The sequence below is a fragment of the Sciurus vulgaris genome (assembly GCF_902686455.1).
Source record: "Sciurus vulgaris genome assembly, chromosome: 1".
Taxonomy (NCBI): Eukaryota; Metazoa; Chordata; class Mammalia; order Rodentia; family Sciuridae; genus Sciurus; species Sciurus vulgaris.
The window spans coordinates 195591444-195617932 of record NC_136461.1 but is presented as its reverse complement, the minus strand read 5'-3'; the positions used below and the strand labels follow the sequence as shown (position 1 = coordinate 195617932).

At 43.2% G+C, this 26489-nt stretch overlaps 1 protein-coding gene across 1 annotated transcript in view; it reads left to right on the top strand.

Annotated features, from left to right (window-relative positions):
- FBXO32 (F-box protein 32) overlaps positions 1–25783 on the top strand; it is a 35156-nt gene extending 9373 nt beyond the window's left edge. The window contains exons 5-9 of the mRNA XM_079144249.1: positions 12563–12656; positions 13467–13651; positions 20297–20479; positions 21464–21607; positions 21996–25783. Of these exons, the coding sequence (XP_079000375.1) occupies positions 12563–12656; positions 13467–13651; positions 20297–20479; positions 21464–21607; positions 21996–22085 (696 nt within the window). The 3' untranslated portion in view covers positions 22086–25783. The remainder of the gene's footprint in view (positions 1–12562; positions 12657–13466; positions 13652–20296; positions 20480–21463; positions 21608–21995) is intronic.
- Positions 25784–26489: the final 706 nt, after the last annotated feature.

Below are 26489 nucleotides of genomic sequence, written 5' to 3'. Positions count from 1 at the left end.
TCTTCCAGGTCTTCAAGGTCTTGGATGAGAATGTCCCTGAGATTAGCCGTGACATGCAGGGACTGCCATAGTCCCTCAGTAAGTCAGTCTGTTCATGAACCAGTCACCTCAACTGAAAATTCACTCCATCCACTTCTGAGCCCACCCAGTAGACAAATGGGGATGTGTTGAAGTCAGCAACATGAGCAGGAGACAACACAGTAGGAACCAAGCCCTGACTGGCTTTGGCTTGTTCTAGAATGTTCTGCATCTGATTGCCCCCTTCTTATCCTTCTTCAGCTGACTTTGAGTGACCCCAAGGAATTCTTAGTTGAGGCCACTAAACTGGATAGGTTCAGGGTGACCTTCCATGACTGCCTTCCACCTCCACGCCCATGTGACAACAACCCTCAGTCCCCTGTCTACCTAAAGCCTGAAACTGCCTGTTGGCATCTATTGCTTTCCATTTTAAACCTTATTTTGGAAAAAAAAAATTAGTGAGCTTTCACAATTAATTAGTGAATATTAATGGAAGTAAAGCAAAATAAGCTTAACCATGACTTCCAAGCCATCGATTCTTTCCTTTTGGGTGACTTGTTGTTCTTCCCCCTGAAGGTCCCTTGCCCACTTTAGTTGGTAGTTCACCAGGGGAGGTAGCAGCTGTTTGGGTTTTGGGCTCTGAAGTAGGAGGGAAATTTCCCCCTGTGGGTGTTGCTTGGTTTGGTTTTTATTTTCTTTTTCTGGGTTGTTGGGCTTCTCAATGCTGTGTCACAGAGTCAGATGATTGCCGAAGCTCAGCCAGGGTGATGACATTCGAGCCTCTTGAGGCCTGATCATTCACCTGTCATCTGGGCAGATACAAGTTTGGCCATGCAAACTGACCTGCAGGATAGAAGCGCTGAGCTGAGCCCCTGAGGCCTGTGCAGATCAGTACACTCCCAGCTAAGCCCTGCTTCCAATCCATGAAAATAAGAACCTTTCTTGGGTGAGATGTTTGTGTCATTCAGCATGACTCTGCCAGTTTAAGGAGGTCACCTAGTCCTCATAGTGCCTGCAAACTAGTCCAGACTGGTTGGAAACAGGCCCAGGGAGATCTTGAAACTTCTGTGGCTAAGAATACGAATAGTTTCCATCTTCTGTGTTAGAGGAAGACACCTAGATCTGATGTCTTGCTACAAACTGATCATTAAAACAGTCCCTTTTTAGATGGTTTTCCTTCCTGCCTATATTTTGTTTCATAAAAATAAAATAAAGCAAAGGAACAAGGACCATAATGGTGGAAATATAATTTCAGGCAACTGTGTGTGTGGCACTCTTACTTTTTATCCTTGCAGAAACCCTGTGAAGCACATGTGCTTCTGCAATCTCCATTTCAACAAATGGCAGGTTGGTAAAGTAAATGACTTGTCCAAGGTCACAAAGCTACAGAAGGGACAAAATCAGGATTTGAAACCTGAGTAGTTTTAGGGTTCATACTCTTAAGTGCTCTGATAAGTTCCATGTAAGCCAGAGATGTAAAGTAAAATGTCCGGAAGTCAGGTCCCAGCTCCTCTGATTTCCAGTTGTTTCAGTCTCACGAAGACTCGTTCTTCTCCACTGTAAGAGGGACTGGCATCAAACTTATAGAGTCGCTGTGGGAACACATGGACATACCCTGCAGACCAGAATCCACCAAAGTCAGCTCCTAATATATAATATTAATTATTATTGATTCCCCACAGAATGCCTTTTCAATTTAGTTGATAAAAAATGCATTTCTCATTTTAAAAATTAGTAATCAGGTAACCTAGCACTTGATTAAAACAGCACTCAGAACTTGTGTCTGATAGTCTAGTTGTAAGATACATCATGAGCACATGCCTTTAAATCTTAAAGACAGAAATTACTGAATGCTTTCGAAGTTAATAGGTTCAGAAATAGTGGAAAAATATTTCTGTTTTGGAAAGAACAATCTTTTTTTCCCCTTCACTGTTAGAGACCTCTGTAATTTGAGAAATAATATGTTATTTTTATAGAGAACTTGAAACATTTTAATGATAGGCACTATGTTTTGAGGTTTTTCTTCTTCGGAACTCAATATACTTCTCATATATTCTTCTTATCCTTAAACCAACTCTGCAGAGTTGCTTGCCAGCATATTATCCCTGTCTTACTACTTGGACCTAGTGGTGGTTTCATGCCACAGTGATTGTTTGGTTCCATTAAAGAGCTAAACCAATTTTCAGGGCCACTTGGGGGAGAAAAAGTTTAAAGTTCTTAAAGCCAAAGCATGTCTTTAAACTTTCCTGTATTCAGCCAGGGTTAGTGATACATGCTTATAATCCCAGCTTCTTGAGAAACTGAAGCAAGAGGATCTCAAGTTCAAGGCCAGCCCAGCAACTTAGTGAGACCCTGCCTCAAAAATTTTTTAAAAAGGCTGGGACTGTAGCTCAGTGTGGAGTGCTTGCCTGCCATGTTCAAGGCCCCAGGTTCAATCCCCAGGACCACACATACAGTTTTGTTTTGTTTCATGTTCATGCTGGCTGTCCTCTTCCAAAAAAGAGACACGCAGAGGTAATAAAAGAGATGGCCAACACCGCTACCTCCAAATGTTAACATTTTTATCAGCATGAAAATTTCATGGAATTTTGGGGATCTGAAAAAATTTTATTATAAATTTTAAATATTTTATATGGCATCTACTTGTCATTTTAATTAGCTTCAAACTATGCACCTTGTCCCTGCTCCCTCTCCTACAATTTTCAAATACAATTTGAGCTATGTCTTTTAAAGATGATTGAAAATATTTAGAAGCAGCAACTTACCTATTGTGGAAGACCATTTACAAAAGTAGCTTACCTCCTACCTCAAGATCAGAGGCTTCTGGTGGCTGAGATAGTCATGGGGTTGAAAGTTGGTAACCAAGAGAAAGTAGGTGCTAACTAAACAGGGTACAGAGAGGTCAGAGAATGAATTTGAGCCCTGACTGAACATTAGAGTTGCCTACGAGGCTTGATGCACTTCAGAGACCCGCCTCTAGAGCTTCAGACTTAATTAGTTGAATACAGTTCTCAGATATTGACGCCTTTACAATATGTCATGTGATCCCAGTAAGTTTTCAATTTTGCAAACCAGCTCAGAAATGACTTTGGAGGCCAAATGTTATATTTTGCATAGTGAATTTTTAAGCAACGTACCCTGAAGAATTAAATTCTGGATGTGACTTTGAGGTGTATACTGTGGTCCATTAGGAATGAATGCACTAATGGGCAGGAATAGCCCCTCCAACATCCCACCTTGAAGTTCAAAGCTTATTAGTTGGGATACCTTCTGCAAATCACTTTACCTCTCTAATCTAGAGTAATCATATCTATATTGAAGCATTTTTGTGAGAATGAAAAATGCAGTAGGAAAATAAAGGGAATGGATATGAAAATGTTAAGTTTCTAAATGCATCATGATTTTTTTTTCAGGAAAGAGATAGGATTTAAGCATGTGTAATCTTTCCTGGGCAATCAATCCAATAAGTCCCAAGTTTTCAGTTCTGTGAACATAATGATTTCAAAGATAACTTAAGTTGTATATTACTCAATTTAAGTTTTTACAGGTGTTCCACAGCTGGGCTGATGGGACAAGGAAGTCTCAAATTGCAGACCAGATACATTTTGGGTGTGGAGGGCATTTGCCTATTTGCAGTGAGAAATCAAAGGTGCTTAGAATGGGTGTACATTTTTTTTTAAATCCCTATGTTCTCTCTAGTGAGGATCAATGACAGAAAACGCCAACCCTACCCCTGTTCCCCAGTGAGTCACTTGAGAAAACTGCATTATTGGGATAAGATAGACTTAAGATAAAAACCAAACGGTACCAATAAAAAGTATGGCTATCAAAGGGCAGGGTGCTAACAACTGAGTAACTGTGATTGCTGAGTACAGCTGGAACTTGAACTCAGACTTACATTACTCCAAAATTTGTGCTTTTGTCACTTGGCCCTGCCACTAGCTAGTGGAGGGAAATAGAAAGGTAAAATAGATACAACCCTGCATTAAGGTCTACTGCAAGAATCAGCAAACTGTTGGCCCTTAGGCTGATACCACCTACTAGCTATGTTTGCATGGACCACAGGCTAAGAATGATTTGTATATTTTTTGAATATCTTAAAGATTAAAATTATAACATTTCATAACAAAAATTATATGCGATTCAAATTTCAGTGTTCATATTTTATTGGAACACAGCTATGTCATTCATTTCATATTGTGAATACTCTTTCTGTATTGCAGAGTTGTAATGCAGAGTTGGGTTCAGAGTTGAGCAACAGAGTTATTATGGCCTGCAAGTCGAAAACATTCATGATCTGGTCTTTACCGAAAAAGTTATTGATCACTGCTATACCATCTAATTGGTTATTTGAGGAATATGCACTGAAGGAAGCTACCTGAGCCATCAACATAAGAGAGTTTGAAAGTACCAAGATGTAGCACAGCCAGATGGCCCATGAACTTCCAGAAAGTGGGCAGGATATCTGAGAAAGTCTTCAGGGAGAAGGTGGGATTCGAACTGGTCTTGAGTAGCGATAGGCTGAGAAGGCAGGCAGGACTCAGATCTGTTCAGAGACCAGTGAGCAGAACATTCAATCTGAACAAAAGTAGCAGTGTACTTTACAATTCAGGATCAGTTAAGGGTGTGGCCACATGCTGGTTGAGCATGATCCTGGACGTGATGGGAATGATGATCACAGCACTTCTCTCAGAGCTGAGACTGACACTAAATGAGATAAAGAGGTCACAGTGCATGTGTGATAAGAAGGCCACAAGCTCTAAGGATGACTAGTCATTTAAATCTGACTAGGCAGGAGATTGCACAGATTTGCGAAGAGGTTTTGAAGGTGAAGCTATTTTGTGCAACATTATGGTAAGCAGGAGGGAGCCACAGGGTGGGAAATAAACAAGGAACAGAGCACCTTGAAAAAGCAGTGTTTCAGAAAGTCTTGATTTTGAATGGCTTCTCATATTTCCAGATGCTATCAATTATCAAATTGTAAGTCTTTGCGATTTGCTAATCACATCCCTGTACTTCAACTTTGTTGACGGAAATGGTCAGGCTGCACAGTAGACAACTGTTGTTACCCACTTTAGAGATGAGGTAGCAGAGGCGTGGAACTGAGGGATTCGCACAAGGTCACCTAAACAGAAAAGGATGCAGAGGCAAAACAGGGCCTGAATTTTGTCCTGACTCCTGGTCTCGCTCCCCTCCACCACATTGCTTAGATGGAGAAATGCAGAATGGAGCCTACCCTCTTACTATAATAGCTAAAATATTTGCACACACTGTCTCACAGGAGAGGTCATGCCAGGATGACCTTGATCATGCTCCCAGCTCTCTCTATGGGATGAGAATGAGGCCAACTATATGGTAACTGTAGCTGTCATTATCAGCCCCAGAAGGGCTAAACTTGAGTACCAATTTCCCCAACTGGAGTAAACTAACCCATATGTGTTACTGGATCAGGAAGGACAAATAAAATTTGCAACCCACCCTCATCTTTCTCTCTGTCCCTCTGTAGCAAAGAACATCACAATCTAAACCAATGCACATTCTTTTTTTTTTTTCCACGTTACCACCCTAAGTCTATTTGAATATTTCCAGAAAATTTCTACATTCCTACCACCCCTGAAATGCATTTTCCAAAAACATGTTTTAGTTTAAGTTGACTGGCGGTTTGGCAAACAAAAGGTTGAATATGGCCTGATGACTCAAATTTAAACCCAATGCCTTAAATTAAGGGCATGCTGTTGCCAAGCCCCTGCGGGTCATGAAGAGCATGAGCAGCCTGGCCCTGCACACGGGTTCCTCTGCTCCAATGACCTTGGGGATTAATTTGGTGCTCCACACACTTGGTGGCCTTCCTGTGATGGAGGGTGGCCCTTGCCACCAGGGCCCCAAAACTGATGGTATCTGGAATAAAGGGAAGGTGACCAGTTGCTGCACAGCAACAAAGTCAGTAGAGAAGGGCTGTGACTTCATGTGAAAGGGATTCCCAGAAATGATAATGAGTTATGATGTCTTTATATTTTTCTATCTGATTTTCTTTTGGAGATCACCGGATCAAAAGCATGCCATTTTGTATAATGCTTTTCTTGAGGACTCAAAATCTAAATATATAGCACCACAGGCTCAGAGACATATTTTATGTTGAAATTGACTTAGGTCTCTAAGCTGAGTTGGTGCTTATTATACAAAGGAATAAGCCAAATCGGACAGGTAAGCTGCGTTTTTAAGTGTCAGTTGAGCAGACTTTTGCCCATCCAAGGAGGTATGTTCCTGAGGGTACTTGACACTGTGATCGGATTACCTAGGGTCTGAAGGTCTCTTGATTCCACTAAAGGAGATCTCCAGTGTCCAGGAGCAAAGAATTCACATTATCCTCCTGCCAGGTGCCCACATGTGGCAAAGTGCTTTTGAATCCGGGAACAGGTACTTCTGTTTTGAGGCCACACACTCCCAGTGCCTTAGCCACTTGAGAATCATAAGGGATATGACCCCTGCTTGTCAGGTGCTTCCACCTACTTTGGGTAACAAGGCACAACATTTAATCAACGAGTTGAGTTTGGTACTGTCGAGGAGCATTGGAGGTGGCTTCTTGGGGGAGGTAGAACCTGAGCGTCTGCTTCTTTGAAGGATGGCCAGGATTTGGCAGATGGAGAGGCAGTTGGAAGACTTTGTAGGGACCAATGAGCAGAAACCTGGAGATGGGAAAGAATGGAAGTGAAGGAGAGTGATTATGAGTGAGGGCCGAGGACAATGTGACCTTTTGCCTCAAAAAATCATGGGGAAGAGGTAGGGAGATCAGTTGCAAGATCACTGAAATAATCCTTGCTGCTCAGAACAGGGCACCAATGAAACATCAAAATTAACTGGGATAGATGAAAGATGGAGAGGCAAGTTCCTCTCAGCTGAGGATACAATTAATTCATGTAAACTCGGCCCTCACTATTTTAACTCCCTCATAGAGAGCTGTTTCACTTGCAAATAATATTTACCCAATCTTGACATGCCTGAAGATTATTAATGCTGCTGAAATTTTTCCTCTTCCAACCTGTCAGTGTTCAAGCTCAAAGTCAGGACAAAACTTTCCAGGCTCGTACTCTGTGTTATCCATTGAGTAAATAAGGGCCTTGGAAGTACACAGCACTGAGTGCAGGCAGAGGCACTGCCTAATATAACCAAGAGTTTATTGCAAACGACATCACCTTCTGGTGGCCCCCAGCTTGGGTACTGAGCACGAGACATGGCTGGGGCTTCTTGAGTGAGGCTGGGACTCTTTCCTGACCTTGATAACAATGGCAGACTTTCCAGTTGAGCTTCAGAGCATGAAGACGGAGGAGTTGGTGCATAACTTACGTTCTTAACAATGTCCCATGAGACAGAGTATGCTTGGGCAACAGCCTCATGGTTAACTTCCATGTGGTTTTGACCTTTTAAACTAACAGGCAAGGGAAGCTGCTATTTTTTTACTTCTGAAGGCCCAGTTGTTTAGTGTCCCTCTAAATCTCGGGCTCCTAGCCCTTCCAGTAAGTGTTGGAGAAACATTTGCACCATAAGTAATTTACTCTTAGACCCCAGTATGGTTCCTGAAACGTCAGTCTGACCCCAGACCCTGCATGAACAACAACCAACAGTGAGACAATCTACACCAGACCCTACTCGTGTCATTTAACCGTGGTGAACCACCTCATCCAAAACAGGAAGGAATTTGGGTAAATTGTTTCCCAGGTCCCTTTCAGCTATAACACTTTCTGAATTAAGGACAATGTGTAAAAAAACAATATTTGTTGAGCCCCTGGCAGGTGAAGGTAGATCAGGTGGAGTGTAAACAGGACACCCCTACAGTCTTGGGACAGATCTGATTAGATAATTAGTAGGTGAGTACAGATCATTGGCACTCAGCACATGGGGGACAGTGATGCCCAGGAAGGTAAAAATGGAGAGGTTTTTATATAGGATTGCAGGGGCAGTCTCTCTGACCTCCAGACAGGGGACACTTGAACTGAGACCTGAGGGATGGGATGGAGCCCAGCATGTGAAGGTGCAGCAGAGGCAGAGGCTGGGAGAGGGAGAATTTTGCCAGTATGGTAAGGCACTTGGGGTGTTTCTAAGTGTGAAGGGAAACCATTTGAGGAGTTTTGTTTTTTTCAGTTATAGATGGACACAATACCTTTATTTTATTTGTTTTTCTGTGGTGCTAAGAATCAAACCCAGTTCCTCACACATACTAGGTAAGCACTCTACCACTGACCTACAACCCCAGCCCTATTTGAGGACTTTAAGCAGGGACTTTAAATATATGCACTGATATATTTTTAAAAATATGAATACTATGTTAGGATGCACTGAAGGGAAGAAAAGGAGCTTGCTTTTATGTGAGCAAAGTAGGAGGGAACTCTCTCCTGCCCGTGCATCTTCCACATGTCACTTCAATTATGGTTGGTGTGCACTCTGAGATTTGCTCTTCAGCACTGCTTGCAACTAGATTTTTTTTCCAACTCATCGTCTTCAAACTAGCAAGAGCTGAAGCTGAAGAGCAGGATGTGGTTTGGGCAAGCGGTGACCACCAACCCTTCCTCTAGTAGCACAGCCCCATTCCTGTTACTGCTCAACCAGTCCCTACAGAGCAGGCCAGGTCCCCACAGTGGCCACACCACAATGACACCCTGGAATTCAGGAGGAGCCCAGAGCCCTCCTCCCTCTGCCCTCTCCCCCTCCCACCTCTCCTTAAATACAGCCACAAATTACTGGCACCTGGGCTAAAATTTGCCCAGCAGAAAACAAACAGCCACTTCCAAACAAGCCATTTTCCTCTGCTCTCTTTTTCTCTTGCAACCAAGGACAAAGAATTCAGTTGGCTCAGTCATCTTGGTAAACAAATTGCTAGATACAAGCCTACTGCCCTGGGCACACAGCTCTCCTAACACAGAAATCAAATTAACAAATTCTGTCCGCTTTGCTACTACTCCCAAACAACACTGCTGCTAGTTCTGGGCCTGTGTAGAAAGTAAACTAATGTTTGACCCAAAGCAATTGCCTCGACCTAAGTGTGCTGTTAACAAACACTCTGCAGATTATTTCTCTCTTAACATGAAAAGCTGATCATCAGTCACAGAATAATACTGATATAAATGTTCAAGTTCTATGTTCCCAGGACATAACAATACATAATGTTGCTATTATTTTTAGAGTAAAATTTGGCCCCGCGTTTGCTTTTGCTGGTATGTCTTTAGGTGAGTTAAAAATGACAGAAAGGAACATTTAAATTTGAAAGCATTTAGTTGACAACACAACTAACATACAGGGTCTTTAAGGGGGCTATTCTTTGTCCTATTAATTCACTATTTTCTGCATGGCAATAATTTTATCTAGCAATATTTTCGGTATTGTGATAAAAGCCAATGATAATAATCTGTGTTGTATATGAAGCACAGTTGGGAGTGCTTTATGAACGTGTTTAATCTTCACAGTAACCTGAAGTAGATGCTAATATTATGCATATTTTACAGATGGGAAAACTGAGGCAAGCAGTTTGACCCTAGAACCCCGACTCTTAAATGCTATGCTCTATACCAGAAGTTGGCAAACTATGACCCAGGCATCTGGCCCTCTTGTTTTGTATACAACAATTTATTAGAACACTCCCATGCACATTCATTTACATACTGTCCAACACTTCTTTCGCACTATAAGCATAGATCTGAGTGTTACAGAGGAGACCACATGACCCACAAACCCTAAAGGTTTATTAAACTGGCCCTTTACCAAAGTTTGCCAACCCCAGATAACAACTTCAAACTTCACTAGCAGACTGAGATTTTGAAGAAGAAAATTGCCTTATAATAATAAAGATAATAATAATAATAATAATAATAATGCCTTATTTTTGACATTTACAATGGATTTTTACATATTTATCTCACCCAGTTCTCATAATAGTCCTGTGAAGGAGGTAGTCTTTTTATTGCCATTTTAGAAATAAAGAACCTGGGGCAATGAGAGATTAAGTGACTGGCCATTGAGCTCCCTGAGTCCAGGGATCATGTGTCTTTACCGTCATACCCTGATCGGCATGACCTACCACAACACTAGGGCAGAGTGGACGCTCAGAAACACTTGCTAAATGAATGACAGTTGTAAAGGTCACCAAGCTGAAGAATCCTGGTCTCCTATTCTAGGGTTCCACAGCTACCTGGCAGGGAAAAAAGAGACTTTCCCTGGAGATGGGATGAAACGCAGAGTAGTTGACATGTCATTCTGCTGTCAGTTGACAAAGTCTTGCTGCTATATTCCTCCCCGCTAGTCAAAGATAATCTCAGCCAGTCCAAAGGGCTTTTTGTTTCCCGTTAAATGCACAGTCAGAGCCTGCAAAGTCTTCTTGTCCTTGTGATGGGTGCACTTTTAGACAAGATTAAAACTGACACCCTCATGAGATGGTAATCACATGGAATCTGGGTTTTGGCCGGATTTCAGGCAGAGCGCTGCCTTCCCTCCTGCCCCCTCGGCCCACCTCCCACCCAGTGATGAGTCACAGTGTAGCTGGCTGCCTCCAGAGCAGACTCCGGGCTTTTGTTTTCTTTCATCTCGCTTTGTGCTGATCATGTGAGGCCCAGGGTATTAATAAAGCATCGCCTTGGCCTTCTGGATCTTGCTGTGGGTCAGGGAGATAAAGGAAAGGTTTGGCCAGCCCCTTGGTGCCACTCTCCCTCAACTCTTGACTGTCACATGCTGGTTGGTGGCAGAACTAAATCAGATAGGCAGAGAGCATTCGGTGTGGTCAGTGCCCGTGGCCATGGCCTCTCCCTGTGATTTGATTTCTTGCCTTTCTTAGCAACACTGGCAGCTCCCAACTTCCAGCCTGAGGTCACTAGTATCCATCCCGCAAACGAGTTCCTATGTGTGTGAAGGATACACAGCCAGGCAGGAAAAGTATTTCGGGTTTTTCTTTCTTTCTTTTTTTTTTTTTTTTTTAATTTTTCAACTTAAAGTAAAATTTTGTTCAGGAAATTGTCTTTCCGTGGTTTGACAGGTGCCTACAGGGCTCGGTGGAGACAAATGTTTAAACAAGTGGGTTGGAAGCAGAGGCGCTCTAAACTGCCTGGGGCTTGATCCAAGGCTCCAGTTCTCCTCTGCAACTCAGGTTTTTAAAATTTCCCTTTGCTTCTTGCCTCAGCCTTGATGCCAGCACCCAACACAACACCATAGTCAGTGCTGAGGGACTTGAAATGGAGTTGGGTGGGGGCCTGGCCAGGGGCAACTCTTACAGAAAGTTCCTAGCAGCAGGGATTCCAAGAAAGAAAGAGTCTTGGTTTTCTAAATCTAGTTTACTAAGTCTCGATCTAGTTTGTTTTTCCTGGGAGCCTGGTGTGTTCTGAAATTGTTTTCACTTTGTGCCAGCCCTTTCACCCTTTGGTCCGATGCCTCTTGGAAAGCATGAGGAATATCCTCTTGCTAGCCGTGGAGTCGTTTGCTTAAGACTCACTTTGTTCTTCTGTCCAGTGGGTGGAACTAGACCATCTGTAAGACCCCTGTAGTCTAAGCGTCCATTTTTCGACAGTAGAATCTTTGGGTTTTTAAAATCATGACACATGAGTACAGAATTTTGCCATACAAGGAAAGAAAAACTGGTCTAAGGACATAGCAACTTCAGTTCTTATCTGTTTTGTTTGGGGATCGTGGGGTAGGAATGGGACGTAGTCCTTCAACAAGCCAACCAACTTTTATTTAGCACCCAATATGTGCCAGACACCACTACACTAAGGGCTTTATGTGCATTCTCTCATTTAAAGGTCACAACAACCTCAGAGTACTATTAGTAGAGATCTTGGGGCACCAAGAAAGCTAGTGACTTGCCCATAATCACAGAGCAAATGATCAGTCAAATCAAGACTTGATCAAGGCCAAGAGTTACGAGGATCCTAGTTCTCAGCCACAGTGACATCACTGCTTCCAGGTCAAAACAGCTATTCAGACTACACATCCTTGAATTGCTCTCACTCTTCCTCTGATTGGCCTCTTTCTATAGAGTCGAGTGCAGCCAGATTCTAATGAACAGGTACATTTATTGAATACCGCATAAGTGGGAAATATCTGGAAACTAATCGCCGTGTCCTTGGAACGTGCATATGGTGCTGAACGTGAGCTTCCAGGTGCCTCAAAGACAGTAGGGGGAGAAATTCAAGTGGGAGCAGAGCAGTTCCCATGGGGGGAGGGGTGATTCACAGGTCATGGGAGGTTGGGTTCCCTTCAGAGAGTACTGTCAGCTCTACCCACTAGAGTAGGGAAAGTAGAGTGGATTAGCCCTGGCTGAAGCCAAAAGTCTTTATATTTAAAAGAAAAAAAGCAATTAAGTATTCAGCCTGATTCATGGGTCTTGAATTACACCATTTGAATGTCTCTCACTTCAAACATCTGCTCCATCCCCTGGTGGCCCTGCCTGCCATTTATCTCTCTCTCTGTCAGTCTGTGTCTACGTGTCATGTGACTCAAAAGTGAAGATTAGAGGAGAAAAATATCTCCGTATTCTAAGCCTGGCAACTCCTATTTTTATCCACAGCTGTTGGAACTGATAGCAAAGTCACAGCTCACATCCCTGAGTGGTATCGCCCAAAAGAACTTCATGAACATTTTGGAAAAGGTGGTACTGAAAGGTGAGCCCTCTCTCATCCTTTTCATAGGCAAGGGGATGGACAGATTGATTTCTGATAGAGTAGACATGTCATTAGATTTAAATATGAGTGGATGGAAATGAATAACTCCAGCTGCATTTCAGGGGTGCCAGGTTCCAATTCAGAAAAGGGCACAATTCACATCCACAGCAAAGAATGAGGCCATCAGTGTCCTGTGTCTCTGGGATGATCCATTCACTCTGCTTTGCGTCACAGTCTTCTCTATGGGAACACACGTCCCACCCTTGGCTACTGGGCCTCCAAATGACAAGGAAATTGAGCTCTGTACAAGGTTGGATAGATTCTTAGGTTATTTGAGCTAGAGGGAACCTTAGACCTCTGGCTTAACTAGGTCATTGTACACACAGGGAAACTGAGGCATATGAGAAGGGGTTTGTCCACAGTCATGCAGAGATCTGCCCCAGACAGGATCAGAACCCTACCCCCTCACCCCCAGAACTGCGTTCTTCCACTGACGTTCTAAAAGCTGCCCCTACTGAGCAAAAGAAGTAGCTTTCTGATCAGGTGAGTAATTGGTGCTATGGAACAATGGAGAGAGAAAGGGGCTTTAGAGAAAATCAGGGAGAAGAGAACAAAGAGGGACCTAGGTCATGGAAACTCTGCCCCTTAGCCTCGAGTGCAGAAGCTTGGCCAAGTGTAGAATCAACACCGGTGAGAAAGAAAACTGTCCCCAGAGGCAGTGTCGGGTAACAGGAGCAGATTGAGAAGAAAATGCCACTTTGAACAACAGTGTTCCACTATCATAACTTTGATTATTTTTTTCTTCTCAAGTCCTTGAAGACCAGCAAAACATTCGACTCATAAGGGAACTGCTGCAGACCCTCTACACGTCCTTGTGTACACTGGTCCAGAGAGTCGGCAAGTCTGTGCTGGTTGGCAACATTAACATGTGGGTGTATCGCATGGAGACGATTCTGCACTGGCAGCAGCAGCTGAACAACATCCAGATTACCAGGGTAAGCAGGAAGGCCTCCTCCAGGCCATTGGTTCCTCCACCAGGATGCCAGGCAGTCTCACCAGGACTTTTAAATCTACCCTGGTGATGGAAGAATCTGATCTCTTCTGATTTCATGCTTTAGCCTGATGCTGAGGGCAGACTGGGGGCAGAAGGCTTCCTGCTAAAGGGAGGGTAGGAAGAAGAACTTGGCAGTACAGGATCAAAGTATTTGATGAACCACCTCAAGATCTTGAAACATCATGGGATCTTGGCTTTAAGGCAGATGCTAGCTGTCCCGCTGAAGTCTTCAGTAGGGTACAGAGAGCTCTCTGCCTACTTCTCACCAAGAATGAAATATTTGCAACTATGGGATGCTGCCTGCAATATAGTAGTGCTGTGAAGGCCGTGGCTTGGAGAACTGGTACCAGCCTTTTAAAATCCTATTTCTAATTATGGGTCGTTATGACAAAGGAAGACTTTGATTAAAGACTGTGAACATACATGTACAAAAATGGGCAGTTCTCACTCAAAGGGGGGAAAATCCATGTGTCACCAACAAAGCATGGCTACCAACATCCTTTTAACTTTCAAAACATAACTCACCCTCAGCTCTTGCCCCTTAATAGTAAGCAGAAAGGCTGAGGCACACCAACAATGTACAAAAGATGCTGGAGTAATCTCTCAGGGCTCACTAATGGACAGACACACTTAAAAAACAGTGTTCCACTATCATAACTTTTCTGATAGAAAAAGAAAATGGTACTCACATGGCACTTTGCCTACTTATCTGACACTGACTTATCTGACCACTGACTTATCTCACTGCTGTTTAAGTGGTTTCCGGGACCCACACTGATAAACTTGGGGCTGTACATTATCAGGAGAAGTAGTATGACCTCATTTTTTTTAGGGGATACTGGGGACTGAACTCAAGGGCACTGGACCACTGAGCCACATCCCCAGCCCTGTTTTGTATTTTATTTTGAGGCAGGCTCTCGCCAGGTTGCTTAGCACCTTGCTGAGTTGCTGAGGCTGGCTATGAACTCACATTCCTCCAACTTCAGCCTCCTGAGCCACTGGGATTACAGTTGTGTTCCACCACACCAGCTCCTTGACCTTATTCTATTTTATTGTCCTGGGGATCAAATCCAGGGTCTTGCTCACACTAGGCAAGTACTCTTCCATGGAGCCACACCCCTAGCCCTGACCCCCTTTAAAGAAATATTTTACCAGGTGAGGTTTTCAACCTTCATGTCCTTCACTGTTAATAACTTCCCGGTGCCTTGGTTTCTTAAACTCAAGGGGATGATTAGAAGCCTCAAGTTGTGTGACTCCCTTTGACTCCCTTAAAGTCATGTGGGCTGCAACACCCACAGTCACACGCACCCACACATGCTCACGCAGCATATGCATGCTTGCAAAGAGCAGAGCACAAAGGTGGGTTGTCTCGCAGAAACCATTTCAGTTATTGGATTGTTTTAAGAGAGTGTGAGATCAGTAACCTGATGCATTCCAATAATTTACCCCAGGCCCCTCCCTCAAATGTAGGCATAGTTTGACAGGGTGAAGTTGAAATGAAATTTCATCTTCTCTTTCAGAGAAAATCCATTTACCTCTTCTACTTGATTTCTAGCATTCTCCGTGGCCTGGATTGAACCCAGAGATGCTTAACCACTGAGCCACATCCCCAGCCCTTTTTTTTTTTTTTTTTTTTTTTTCAAATTTTGAGACAGAGTCCAGCTAAGTTGCTCAGGCCTCACTGAGTTGTTAAGGTTGGTTTTAAACTTGAGACCCTCCTACCTCAACCTCCCAAACCACTGGGATTACAGGCATGTGCCACCACACCCAGCTTGGACTTAATATTTCCTATCTTAAGTCAGGAAAGGATTACCCAGCCAGTGACATAAATGAGCAAGTCCCATTTGTCCCAAAGACATCCTCCCTCCAGTAATGTTGGAACAGCCATTAGATGGTCACACTTGCCCAGAGTTCACCCTGATCCCTCTGCCCACACTTTAAGAGCCCCTATATGTTGGTCACCTCTATTCCCATACCTGTACTTCCATGGGCTTATGCCCTCAGAGCCCTCCTTAGTTAGTTCCCAAACACTCTTAATAGGTAACCATTATAGTTACTATTACCCTTCATGGACTAGAGCTGGGATGGGGACCAGAGAAGCCTAGTGACTTTCTCAGCATCACATAGCAACTAGAACTAGAGCTGAGGTCAGAACCCTGGGCTGTTTATTCTTAAAATGGCAAAGTGAGTTTAATATCCATGGTTTCCAAACTTTTTTCCCATCCAACTTTCTTCCAACTATTTATCCAGTGATCCAACTTTTTTGACTAAGAAAAAAAAACTTTTTAATCCAATGAAATCCTGTGCAGAAACTCATCTCACTCCATTCTGCTTGAGGTGTCCAAACAAGCCCAGCTATTCTCTGCCCACTCTGACCTTGGTCCTGGCTTGCAACCTTCTCTGACCACTCAAACTACTGAAACCACAGCAGTTCCCATGATCTGAAATCCTCTCATGCCTAGGCACTTTTCTGTCTCTGTCCACTGGTATACAAATTCTGCAGAGGAAGGGCCTTGCCCATCTTCCTCCACACCTGGCACAGAGGAGGCTGCAAGCAGTTTGAGTTGAATGAAGGAATGAACGAATGTTTGAAGGGGAGCCTCCTCCATGGCCGGCGGAAGTGCTTATTCAGGGTTCAAAGGAGCATATTAGAAAATAATGCCCTGAATCATGGAGGATGAAAATAACTTGCTAACTGCAGGTTTGGGGGAAAGTTATTCAATCTCTCCATGCCTCACTTTCCTCCTCTGGAAAACAGGAATAGGCCCCAGTGTGAGAGTTCATAAATTAATCCATACAAAGCAGTTTCGACAGTGCCTGATGGGTAGGAAGTATTTTAAATGTCTTGAGTGTTGTTAGTATCATCAAGGGCTTGCTCTGTGCACACACTCTTAAGTCCTTCACATGTACTAACTAGCTCATCTAATGAATTGCAAATAGAACTAATGGCCAAAATTTACTGGTCACTGTGCTAAGTCCTTCTTTGCATTATCCCATTTGCTCCACCCAGCAGCACTGTAAGATATGTATTGCCTCATTTTATCAATGAGAAAAATTAGTTTCGAATACAGTCATCCTCAATCAATCCCCAGGGATTGATTTCAGAACTCCCTGAGCATACCAAAATCCATGGATGCTCAAGTCCCTGAGATTAAATGGCATAGTGTTTGCATATAACCTATGCACAGCCTCCTGTCCACTTTAGATCATCTCTAGATCACTTATAATGCCTTATACAAATTTAACTGCTTTGTAAATAGTTGTTATACTATATTTAGGGACTAATAACCAAGAAAAAAAATGGTTGTACATGTTCAGCGCAAATGCAATATTTTTAAAATATTTTCTATCAGTGGTTGGTTGAATCTGAGGATTCAGGTCCCAGAAGATGGAGAGCTGGGTGTAATTTGGCCACAGCCTCAGCAGTGGTAGGACCTGGCCCAGGAATTGAATCCAGGCCTGTCTTTGAGGACTGTACTCCCTCTTCTATCATGTCCTGTGTCTCAACCCTCCTGGGCTCCGAGCTTTATTATTTTGAGAGCCCTGCTGGAACCCACAGAACTTTGAAAAGCTTTACACATAAATGCCCGACTCTGCGGAAGAGGGGGCGGAGAGAGGACTTAATTACTTCAGTCTGGACTGTATTTAAAAACACAATTTTTAACAGTTTGGCCCAAAAAAAGGCATGTTATTGCATGAAAATACAAAGGTGACTTTGGTAAATGCTTTCTATTTGCCAAAGTTCTATCAGTATCTTCCCAACACATAACCTTGTTTTCCTTCAAAATCCTCATATCTAATTATTTTGAACTAATTTTTTTATTGGCAAGTATAATTCATATAATAAAAGAAGGAAAAATTAAGAGAACTGATTTATAGGGGGAGAAATCAAATATAATGACCTTGCTGTGGGCCAGGCAGTGTTTTGAAACATGGGGGCAGGGTAGAGAGAAATGGATTTTAGCCAATGTTTATTAGGAGGAGTGAGTGTGATGTTATTTTTCTATGTTTCTATTCGAGAAGAAGGCGGCATACAAGCAGTTAACCATTTATCAGGAGCAAGGACTTGGCATGGGGTCTGCACAAGGAATTTGAAAAAGTTCAGGTTTGAAAATTTGACAGAGTGAACTCTGCCCAAGTAGACTTGCCTTTAATAGGAGTTAATGTAATAATTGGCCTGGGAGTTTTAACCAAAAAAGTAGAGGCTTTGAAGTGCTGGAAACAAAAAGAAAATCTCATGGCAGTTTTATTAGCTCATATGATCAGCAGCAGATGATAAATGATAAATAGGTCCAGGGCCTTCTGCAGTCCCGTGAAGTCCTGAATGTTGCAAATAATTGAAAGTTCAGCCCAGCAGCCTGGGGTGGAACTGAGCAATAAAAGTTGCCAAGTCATAGACACTTCTGATGAAACAGGAGGCTGAAGTCCCTCCAAGTCTGAGATTATTAGAGCTGGAGGGATCTTCAGAGTCTTCAAAACCTGACCACTTTGGACCCCAAGAAGGGGCCAGACATTCCAAGGGTACCTGGATCCAGATTTGCAGCTTGTCCATCCAATGTTCCCCCATGTTACATCTGTTCTTCTTGATAGTCCCCTTCTAAGGTTCCTTGCCACTGTCCACCTTCCCACTACATGCCTGTCCTGCCTCGCAGGGGACATGGGAGGCAATCACTGAGACTGTGTGACCCTCAGGATCCTCTATATATTTGGGCTTTGATGTGCTTCCTACAGAAGTTCACGCCCTAAAAACATGAGGAAGAAAAATAATACCCATTCCCAAGGGTATTTTCCCTGTGCTAGGGAAAAAGTTTCCACCCTTTCTTTTGTTTGTTTTGTCTGCTGTGACTTCTCAGAGGTGACAGTACATTGAACTAAAAACAAGTAGTCCAAACTTGAGAGCTCACCCAGAAGTAGTAGGCAAAGATGAGTGACTAATCCCGGGGGTTGTCACCTTCTTTTCTGAATGGCAGCATCTGAAATATCAGGGCACTACTAAGGACCTGCCATGCCAGATTATTCCTTGGAACTCTGTGCTTCCTCTGCCATGGCATCTAACGTATTGCTCCAGAATAGTTTGCTTATGAGTCTCACCAGCCTGTAGAGCTCATTGCAGCAGCTCCAGGACCAGTTCACAGTAAGCACCAAGAAGGTTTGTTTGTGCAGGGTCAGTCTGCAAGGAGTACAAAATTAGTCCCTGCCTTCAAGCTATGGGTCTGTGTGCGGTATCCTGAGCTCCTCAAAATTTCAAACAGTAAAGGGCTCCTGATTCATTGCCAGTGTATTATCCACAGAACAGCAGTTTTCAACATGTTCAATGGAACCCCAGGTTTGAATAGAACTGCCTCAAAAGATGGTGGAGCCTAGGCCAATGGGTTCTACACCAGCCATTTCCAAAGTGTGTGTGCACACACACATATACAAACACATGCATATACACATATGAACACACATACACAAATGGACGCACATGCATACACATATGCACATGCATGTGAGCACATACACATACAAATAAGCACACACACACAGATGCATTCATACGCATACATACACACACGCACACACACACATACACACAGACCAGCGCAGGCTCCTTGTAGTGTTCTTTTTTGCCTGTTTAGCTCTTTGGGTTTCATTCATCCCACTGACACTGAGTGCCTACTAAGCACCAAGCACTCTTCTGGACCCTAGAGACACAATAATGAAACTAGATAAAAATTCCTGCCTTTTTGGAGCTTAAGTTCTAGCAGAATGTTCCACTTAGCATTTCTTTTAGAAGAATTATGTCAGCCAGCCTCAGCAACTAAGGAGGCCCTAAGCAACTGGGTGAGACCCTATCTCAAAATAAAAAATAAAACGGGCTGGGTATGTGGCTCGGTGGTTGAGTGCTGCTGGGTTCAATCCCTGGTACCAAAAAAGAAGAAGAAGAGTTGTGTCACATAACAAATAAGAGGTGTTGCAAGAAAGGTCTGAAAGAGCTCCTAGACGCTCTGGGGAGTCACAGTAAATAAGGCCAGAGGGAATCACAAATGCAAGAAAGGCATTCAAAGGAAATGGGTTTGAATTGCACCTGAAGGACAGGAGAGGGCCGAGGAGGGGGAGGGCACTGCATGCAGGTGGGCAAGGTGTGTTGGGTGCCAGTGAGTAAGCTGTGTGGAGGTGCCAAGGTCATGGGGCGGGGGGGGGGGGGGCAGGGAGCCAGGAGGCCAGCTAGCAGGTTGGGGCTCCCCCTCCATGCCCGTGAGGCGCGCAGGAAGGTAGCACACCTTATGACTGAACCTGAATTGAATGAAGCCCTAGAATTCAACCTGTGCTATTTAGAGATTCTCTTAGGGTAAAACTAGAGAGCTCTGTGAAACTCAGGAGAATTCCTCTGGTTCCATCAGCCCCAGCCACTCCAGGCTTCTCTTTGTGAGTCTTGGCCGTGGGTCCTGTTCTGCACATAGGATGGGGAGAATTACTTTTTGACCTCTGACCAATAAACCAGCTTCAGGGTGGCAGATGAAGGGATTCTCGCATCCTTGGAGGGTGTCACCTGGAGAATGGCTGCTCTCTGACCCCAAGCTTGTTGTCATCCTCTCTGCAGCCTGCCTTCAAAGGCCTCACCTTCACCGACCTGCCTTTATGCTTACAACTGAACATCATGCAGAGGCTGAGCGACGGGCGTGACCTCGTCAGCCTGGGCCAGGCAGCCCCCGACCTGCACGTGCTTAGCGAGGACCGGCTGCTGTGGAAGAAGCTCTGCCAGTACCACTTCTCCGAGAGGCAGGTCAGTGGCACTCACCGGGCTGCCTCACAGATGGCCTTCCTCTGCCCGACCTTCATCTTCCTTGGCGTCCTTCTCTAGCAAAAAGCATGGATGCCCCACTTCTCAGGCTGTCTGGTTTGACTGTAAAACTTCAATCTAAGGAGTCTCTAAATGAGGGGGTGAAGTACTTTTCTTTTTTTTTTTTTTCCCCAGGTAGTTTTAATGGGAAACACACACGCACACATTCTTAACGAAATTACATTTTATAACTTGTTTAAAAACTCCATAAATGGGCTTACATCCTTTCCTTCTAAAAACAATACACTTATACCTTACAGATCAAGTGCTTTTACAGATATTTCCATTTATCCTCACAATCCAGTAAAGAATAGATAGCACCATGCCCCCTTTAAACAGATGAAGAGACTGAGGTCACAAATGGCTACATGGCACAGCCATATTAGCAAGCTCTCTGGTTGAGGCAACTCAACTTGAACTTGGGCCTTCAGATGCCAACTGTGTGCCTCTTCCCTCTCATCATGCTGTGTCGAGTTGGTTTTTCTAATTTCTTTATATAGAATTGTGAGTTCAACAAGTTCTGCTCATGAAGCCACTAATATTTAAATCTAAAAGAGCCATGCAGCCAAGAGTTACTGTACATCCCCGGAAATAATCACTCAAGCCTAGAGCAGAGAACAGGTTGAAGTGACTTATGAAAGTGACCTAACTTTAAGAATGAATGGACCACATGCAATTGAGTAGAGGTCACTAGTAAGTTGTTACCAACCACCGATATCTTTCAAAGATAGGTTAAAAGCTACTGTGAAATTGAGGGAAGCTTTGAAGACACTTCTTTCTATCTTGGCAATTCTTCCCTTCCGGCTATTATAGGAGAAAGATGAAAAAGAAAAAGAGGGTGGGATCAGAACTTTTCAGAACCAGAAAACCACAAACCATCCTCTTGACCAATTCTCCTGCAATTACTTTTATTCGTTTGCCTTTTAGATCCGCAAGCGATTAATTTTGTCAGACAAAGGGCAGCTGGATTGGAAGAAGATGTATTTTAAGCTTGTTCGATGTTACCCCAGGAAAGAGCAGTATGGGGACACCCTGCAGCTTTGCAAACACTGTCACATTCTATCCTGGAAGGTATGTGTTTCAGAGACCCTGCTACTCCCCTAGCCTAGTCCCTGAGAGCCAATAGCACCAGCAGCTCGAGGTCATTTCCTATCTCAAGCCCCAGATCCAAGGGAGGGAAAAACTGATCCAGCACCTGGGGAAGGAGAAGAAACTTTCCTAGACCCTCATTTCCTTCACCTCCTTATGTTTATTTTTCTCTGTAACCACACAGCTCCAAATTCTTCCATCTCTGTGTGCACAGGGGAATACACGGGTCAGCACACAGCTCTGTTTCTCTGCAGTGCTGTGGCATTCTTGAGAGAGAATTGTTGTTTGGAGGTTGGGCAATGCCTCATGGTGCCAAAACTCAAGGAGATGCCTCTGGGAACTCGAAACTAACCACCATGTTTCCTCGCAGGGCACTGACCATCCGTGCACGGCTAACAACCCAGAGAGCTGCTCCATTCCACTTTCACCCCAGGACTTTATCAACTTGTTCAAGTTCTGAATCCCAGCACTTCAGAGGGCCCATGCTGACTGGATGGCTGGGGACACAGTTTGGACACTCCATTTGTAAATAGTGTACATTTTAAACGTTGGCCTGAGACTTCTCAGATTAGTCCTTGAGAGGACCTTGGAGGGGAGAGCTGCAGTTGCTGATGAGAATTTAAGAATGTGAACTTCACATGGAACTGGTCTGGAAAAGCAGTACTGTAAATAAACTTTTTTCTAACAATTTGCCAGCAAGACTCTAAAGGCAAGCATTCTATGTCGGCCATGAAAATGGAATTCTCTTGATATTCATGGAAACTCCTTGATAGTTCCCTAAGAAGAAAAAGGCAAGACTCAAATGCAAGATAGAATGCTCTTTTACAATGTGAAAATCTGTTTAACAAAAAAAGAAAAAAGAAATGAAAAGAGGAAGAAAGAAGAAAAACTACATATAAGAAATCCTTGGGCTTTGGTTTTAATTGAGTTTGTTTTGAAAAGGCAAAGAAGCGCCACCCCTGAAACCTGGTGGGCATAGGCCTTACCCTACGAGACACCACACAATGGTCTACCTCTAAAAGCATAAAGCGTGATCTCTGACAACGTGCATTATCCAGTAGGCAGTGTCTGTGTTTCTTGTAAGTTTTTTCATCACTATAAAAAGTGATTTAAAATGGAAAGGATGTTGGAAGCAAGCCTCTTCTTGTTTCACACTTCCTTTTTAGGCAAACTGGGCCCTCTTTGGAGTCCCCTCCTTCCAAGAACAATCTCAAAGTACATGTGCCTTTTTTCCTTCCATACTGTAGTTCACTGGGGAAAGAGAAGGCCAATCAAGAACAGTCCCAGTAGAAACCATACCCCAGAAAAGAGAGATTCAGGCACTGTAGCTATGAAGACTTCCTTCTTCTGGCTTAACTTCTGGGCTTGTCTGGGCTTCCTTGGGTACCTTCCTGGATAAGTGTATGTCTGTGAACTGACATACGAGTACTGGGGCTTGAGAGACAGGTTTTACCTATCAGTCAATGAAGCATTTTGCCAGTTGCTCTTCCCATCGTCACGGTGATAAATTGAGCTTTCTTAAGTCCAACGTCAACCTTGAGACAACCTAAACTAGGGCTTTGTGCAAGTGTCATTAAAAATAAAGCCTGGAGTTCCAGCCAAATAGGGAGATGAGTTCATCTTAAACTGACTTCAGGGCTGAAGAGTTAAAATGAAGAGAGTTAAAACCAAGATCCCATGGGATTTTGCAAGGCAGGTATCAGCAGGTCACTGTGGAAGAAAGGAAATCTCAGGACCTCATGAGTTAATTGTCAGATAGATATTCCTGGAAGAGGGTGGGGAATTTTTTTTTTTTTTTTTTTTTTTTTACTTTTTATAGAAAGTTGCTTTTCTACAACAATGTACTTATATTTGCAGTTGTATTTGCTTCCTCCCCACCCCCAAAGTTGCCACCCTGCATGCCCTTGGCAAATAACTGAAACAGAAATAGGAATTTGACTCACATTCACATTGGGGAACAGTGTACCTTTGAGGGTTGTCCCTTGGGGTGACCCTTGGAAGAGAAAGAGGTGGCTAAGCAAGTACAGAAACAAGGCAAGGGACAGCAGTGATTCAACACCTCTCCGTGCCTGTCCTTCAACAACACTCAAACCACATATCAGCACTCTGTAGGCAACTATCCAACGCTCCCCACTTCATAATGCTTATACTTGCACCAGGCTTTCTCAATATTTCTTTAATTATCATCTCCCCCCAAAAGAAAAAAATGAATGAATTGAATTTAAATTTTCCCTAATGAGAAAAATCAAACATGAATGAAAAAGATTATGCTGTATCAGGTTGAGCTTTAGAGGGCCACAAACCATTGTAATAACTAAGAGGGTTTTCTGGTTTGTTTTTCTCTCCCATATCAGTTTTACATGGAGAATGGAGGGCCCAGACTATTAAATAAAACACTACTTCTTCCATAATATTCAGGTTCGCTGAAATATCTTACCTTCCTTAAAGGTGGATCCGAGTATGCCATTGCTATGGAAAGTTCTGGAAACTTTGTCAGCTTCAGGTTTAGGGGTTCATGGTCTTCCATCTTCCCACCAATCATGACCTCTGCTCCATCATGTTGACCAAAGAAAGGGAAAGTTCTTGCCACTTTCAGGTTTGCAATCCTAGGAACATTGGCTGCTTTGGATTATTAGCACAAAACTAGTAAACCAGGCTCATTGTACATCAGACCCCAGGCAACAATCGACATTTGTGCATAATGACCGCCACCCCAACAGGTAGAGTCATTGTTTTGTATATTATTTACCAAGATGGTGCCTGTGGACTCTGCCCATGCACTTTGGTGTTACTGGACATGGTGTGTGACAGTTGGATGTCCTTTTTTAAGGATGAAAAAAAAAAGAAACCAACATTTATGGATCTCTTTCATTGGAAGTGGAGAATAAGGAAAGAATTGGCAGGTAGAGAGGGAGGGGGAAGGGATAGAAATGGTGTATCTTTGATGCTGTGGTTTTTGTGGGGACAGTGGAAGGAGGAGAGCAGGCAGACTGTGTTAGACCACATGGTTTCTATTAGGCATGGCCAGAGCACTGCATGTAAGTATAGTGAGTTTAGAAGAAAATTCTTGCTCCCAAGACACTAATAGGCTCCCTGTTGACAAACCCACCCAGGACAAACTGACCCAAAAAATAAACACAAAGAATCCCTGTCTCAGAACTGCTGGTGTAACAGCAAGAAGGGGCACGGAGATGGAAATTTCTGAAAGAGATAAACTGCTATACCCTCTTTACTGTGCCTACCTGTCCCCGCCCCCCCCCCCACACACATACACACTATAAAGCAGAACTACAAATTGATGTTTGTTTTGAAGCAATTCAGACTTCCAATAAAGGAAAGGTTCTGAGCACATCCATAGGGATACTATGATTTGGTCCAAATCAAAGGTTCACAGGCAGTAAATCTAAAGCCTCCCAAGAGAAAGGGGCCAACGTTTGTGGAAAGGAGAAAAAGTGAAGTTGAGGAGTGCTCATTTTATGGCAAGATCCAGATAAATATGTCTACTGACATTTTAAACTAGATTACATCATTATGCAACACTGTTACTTTGGTCAGATGAATCGGTTGAATGGGAGGGCAGTTAGCAAAAAAACAAAAGTTATAAGGTAAAAACATCCCCAAGATGATCCTTGGTTAGTCATGACCAATTTCATATTGGGGTGGCTTGGAGGAGATAATTTTAGGTGGCCGGGTTTAAACTGCAAAAATCTCAATGTAAGAATGGGTTCTACTTGCAACTGTGAAGTAAGATAATGGGTGTATATTATGTTATTGCCAGTTCTCATCTTTCTGGACTTAGAAAACTTGCTGTTAACACAGCCTCCTTGTTTCTTTTGGTTTTATATGGGAGAAGAGAAAGAGCTTGGAATTTCATTTGTCTAAGCAAGTGGTGTGATTTACAAGGAGATAAATCCTTGCAAGAGATGTTCAACGGTGTATCGTTCTTAGCATTCAACACAATGTTTATTATAAAATATGCACCTGAGTTTATATTTTTTCTGCCAGGCAATAACGTCTTGATTTGCAAACACTCTATATTTTATGTGTGAATTTTTTAACTGTAATTTTATGTGTGCATTTTTTAAACTAAACTCTATCATAATTTTCTATGTTGACATCTGTTGTTGTTGGGTTTTTGGTTTTTTTTTTAATCTCTTTCCAACTATCTGAGTCTGTGAACCATCTCTTCTGACTGGATGCTGGCCTGAAATCCTATTAGTGCTTAAACAGACCTCAGAAACACCCTGAACCTCTAGGCAAATGCAAAGACATTGCTTTTTGATAAACTGGGGGTCCTTACCAACTTCAACAAACAAAGTCATAATTCCTTTAAAACTCAGTGTTTTCTAACAGAGGGTAAAATCTTTGTGGTTCCCAGATGAAGGAAATTCTGGCCCTAGACTTCAGACCTGAAAGGGTTGTCAGCGGGGGGAATCTGAAAGCTTTCAAGATGAGAAAGTATGTCCAGGATATTTAGGGGCTGTGCCTCAGCTGAATGGAAACCGGGGGCCTGATCAATATCCCGCCTCCTGTCCCAATCACTTGTGGTATGACTGGAGACACATGACACTTAACGTCATTCTTCTCAAGACCCTCACTGTGGAAGGTCCTGGAGACCGCTGCGTGATGGGCAACTGGACATTAAGTCTTCCAAACTTTTTAAGTTTCTGATTCTTATTGGAAAAGTTAAGGAGCCACTTAATACTTATGCAGACTTCTAACTCCCATATGAGTACAGAATTCTAGTGAGTACACCCTACTTGCTATAAAGTGTGTGGCATGTTTTGACAAATTTATTTTTCCCTTGGGTACTTACATTTTTATTATAAAGATAACCCTTATAAAAACGTAAGGCTGAGCCACA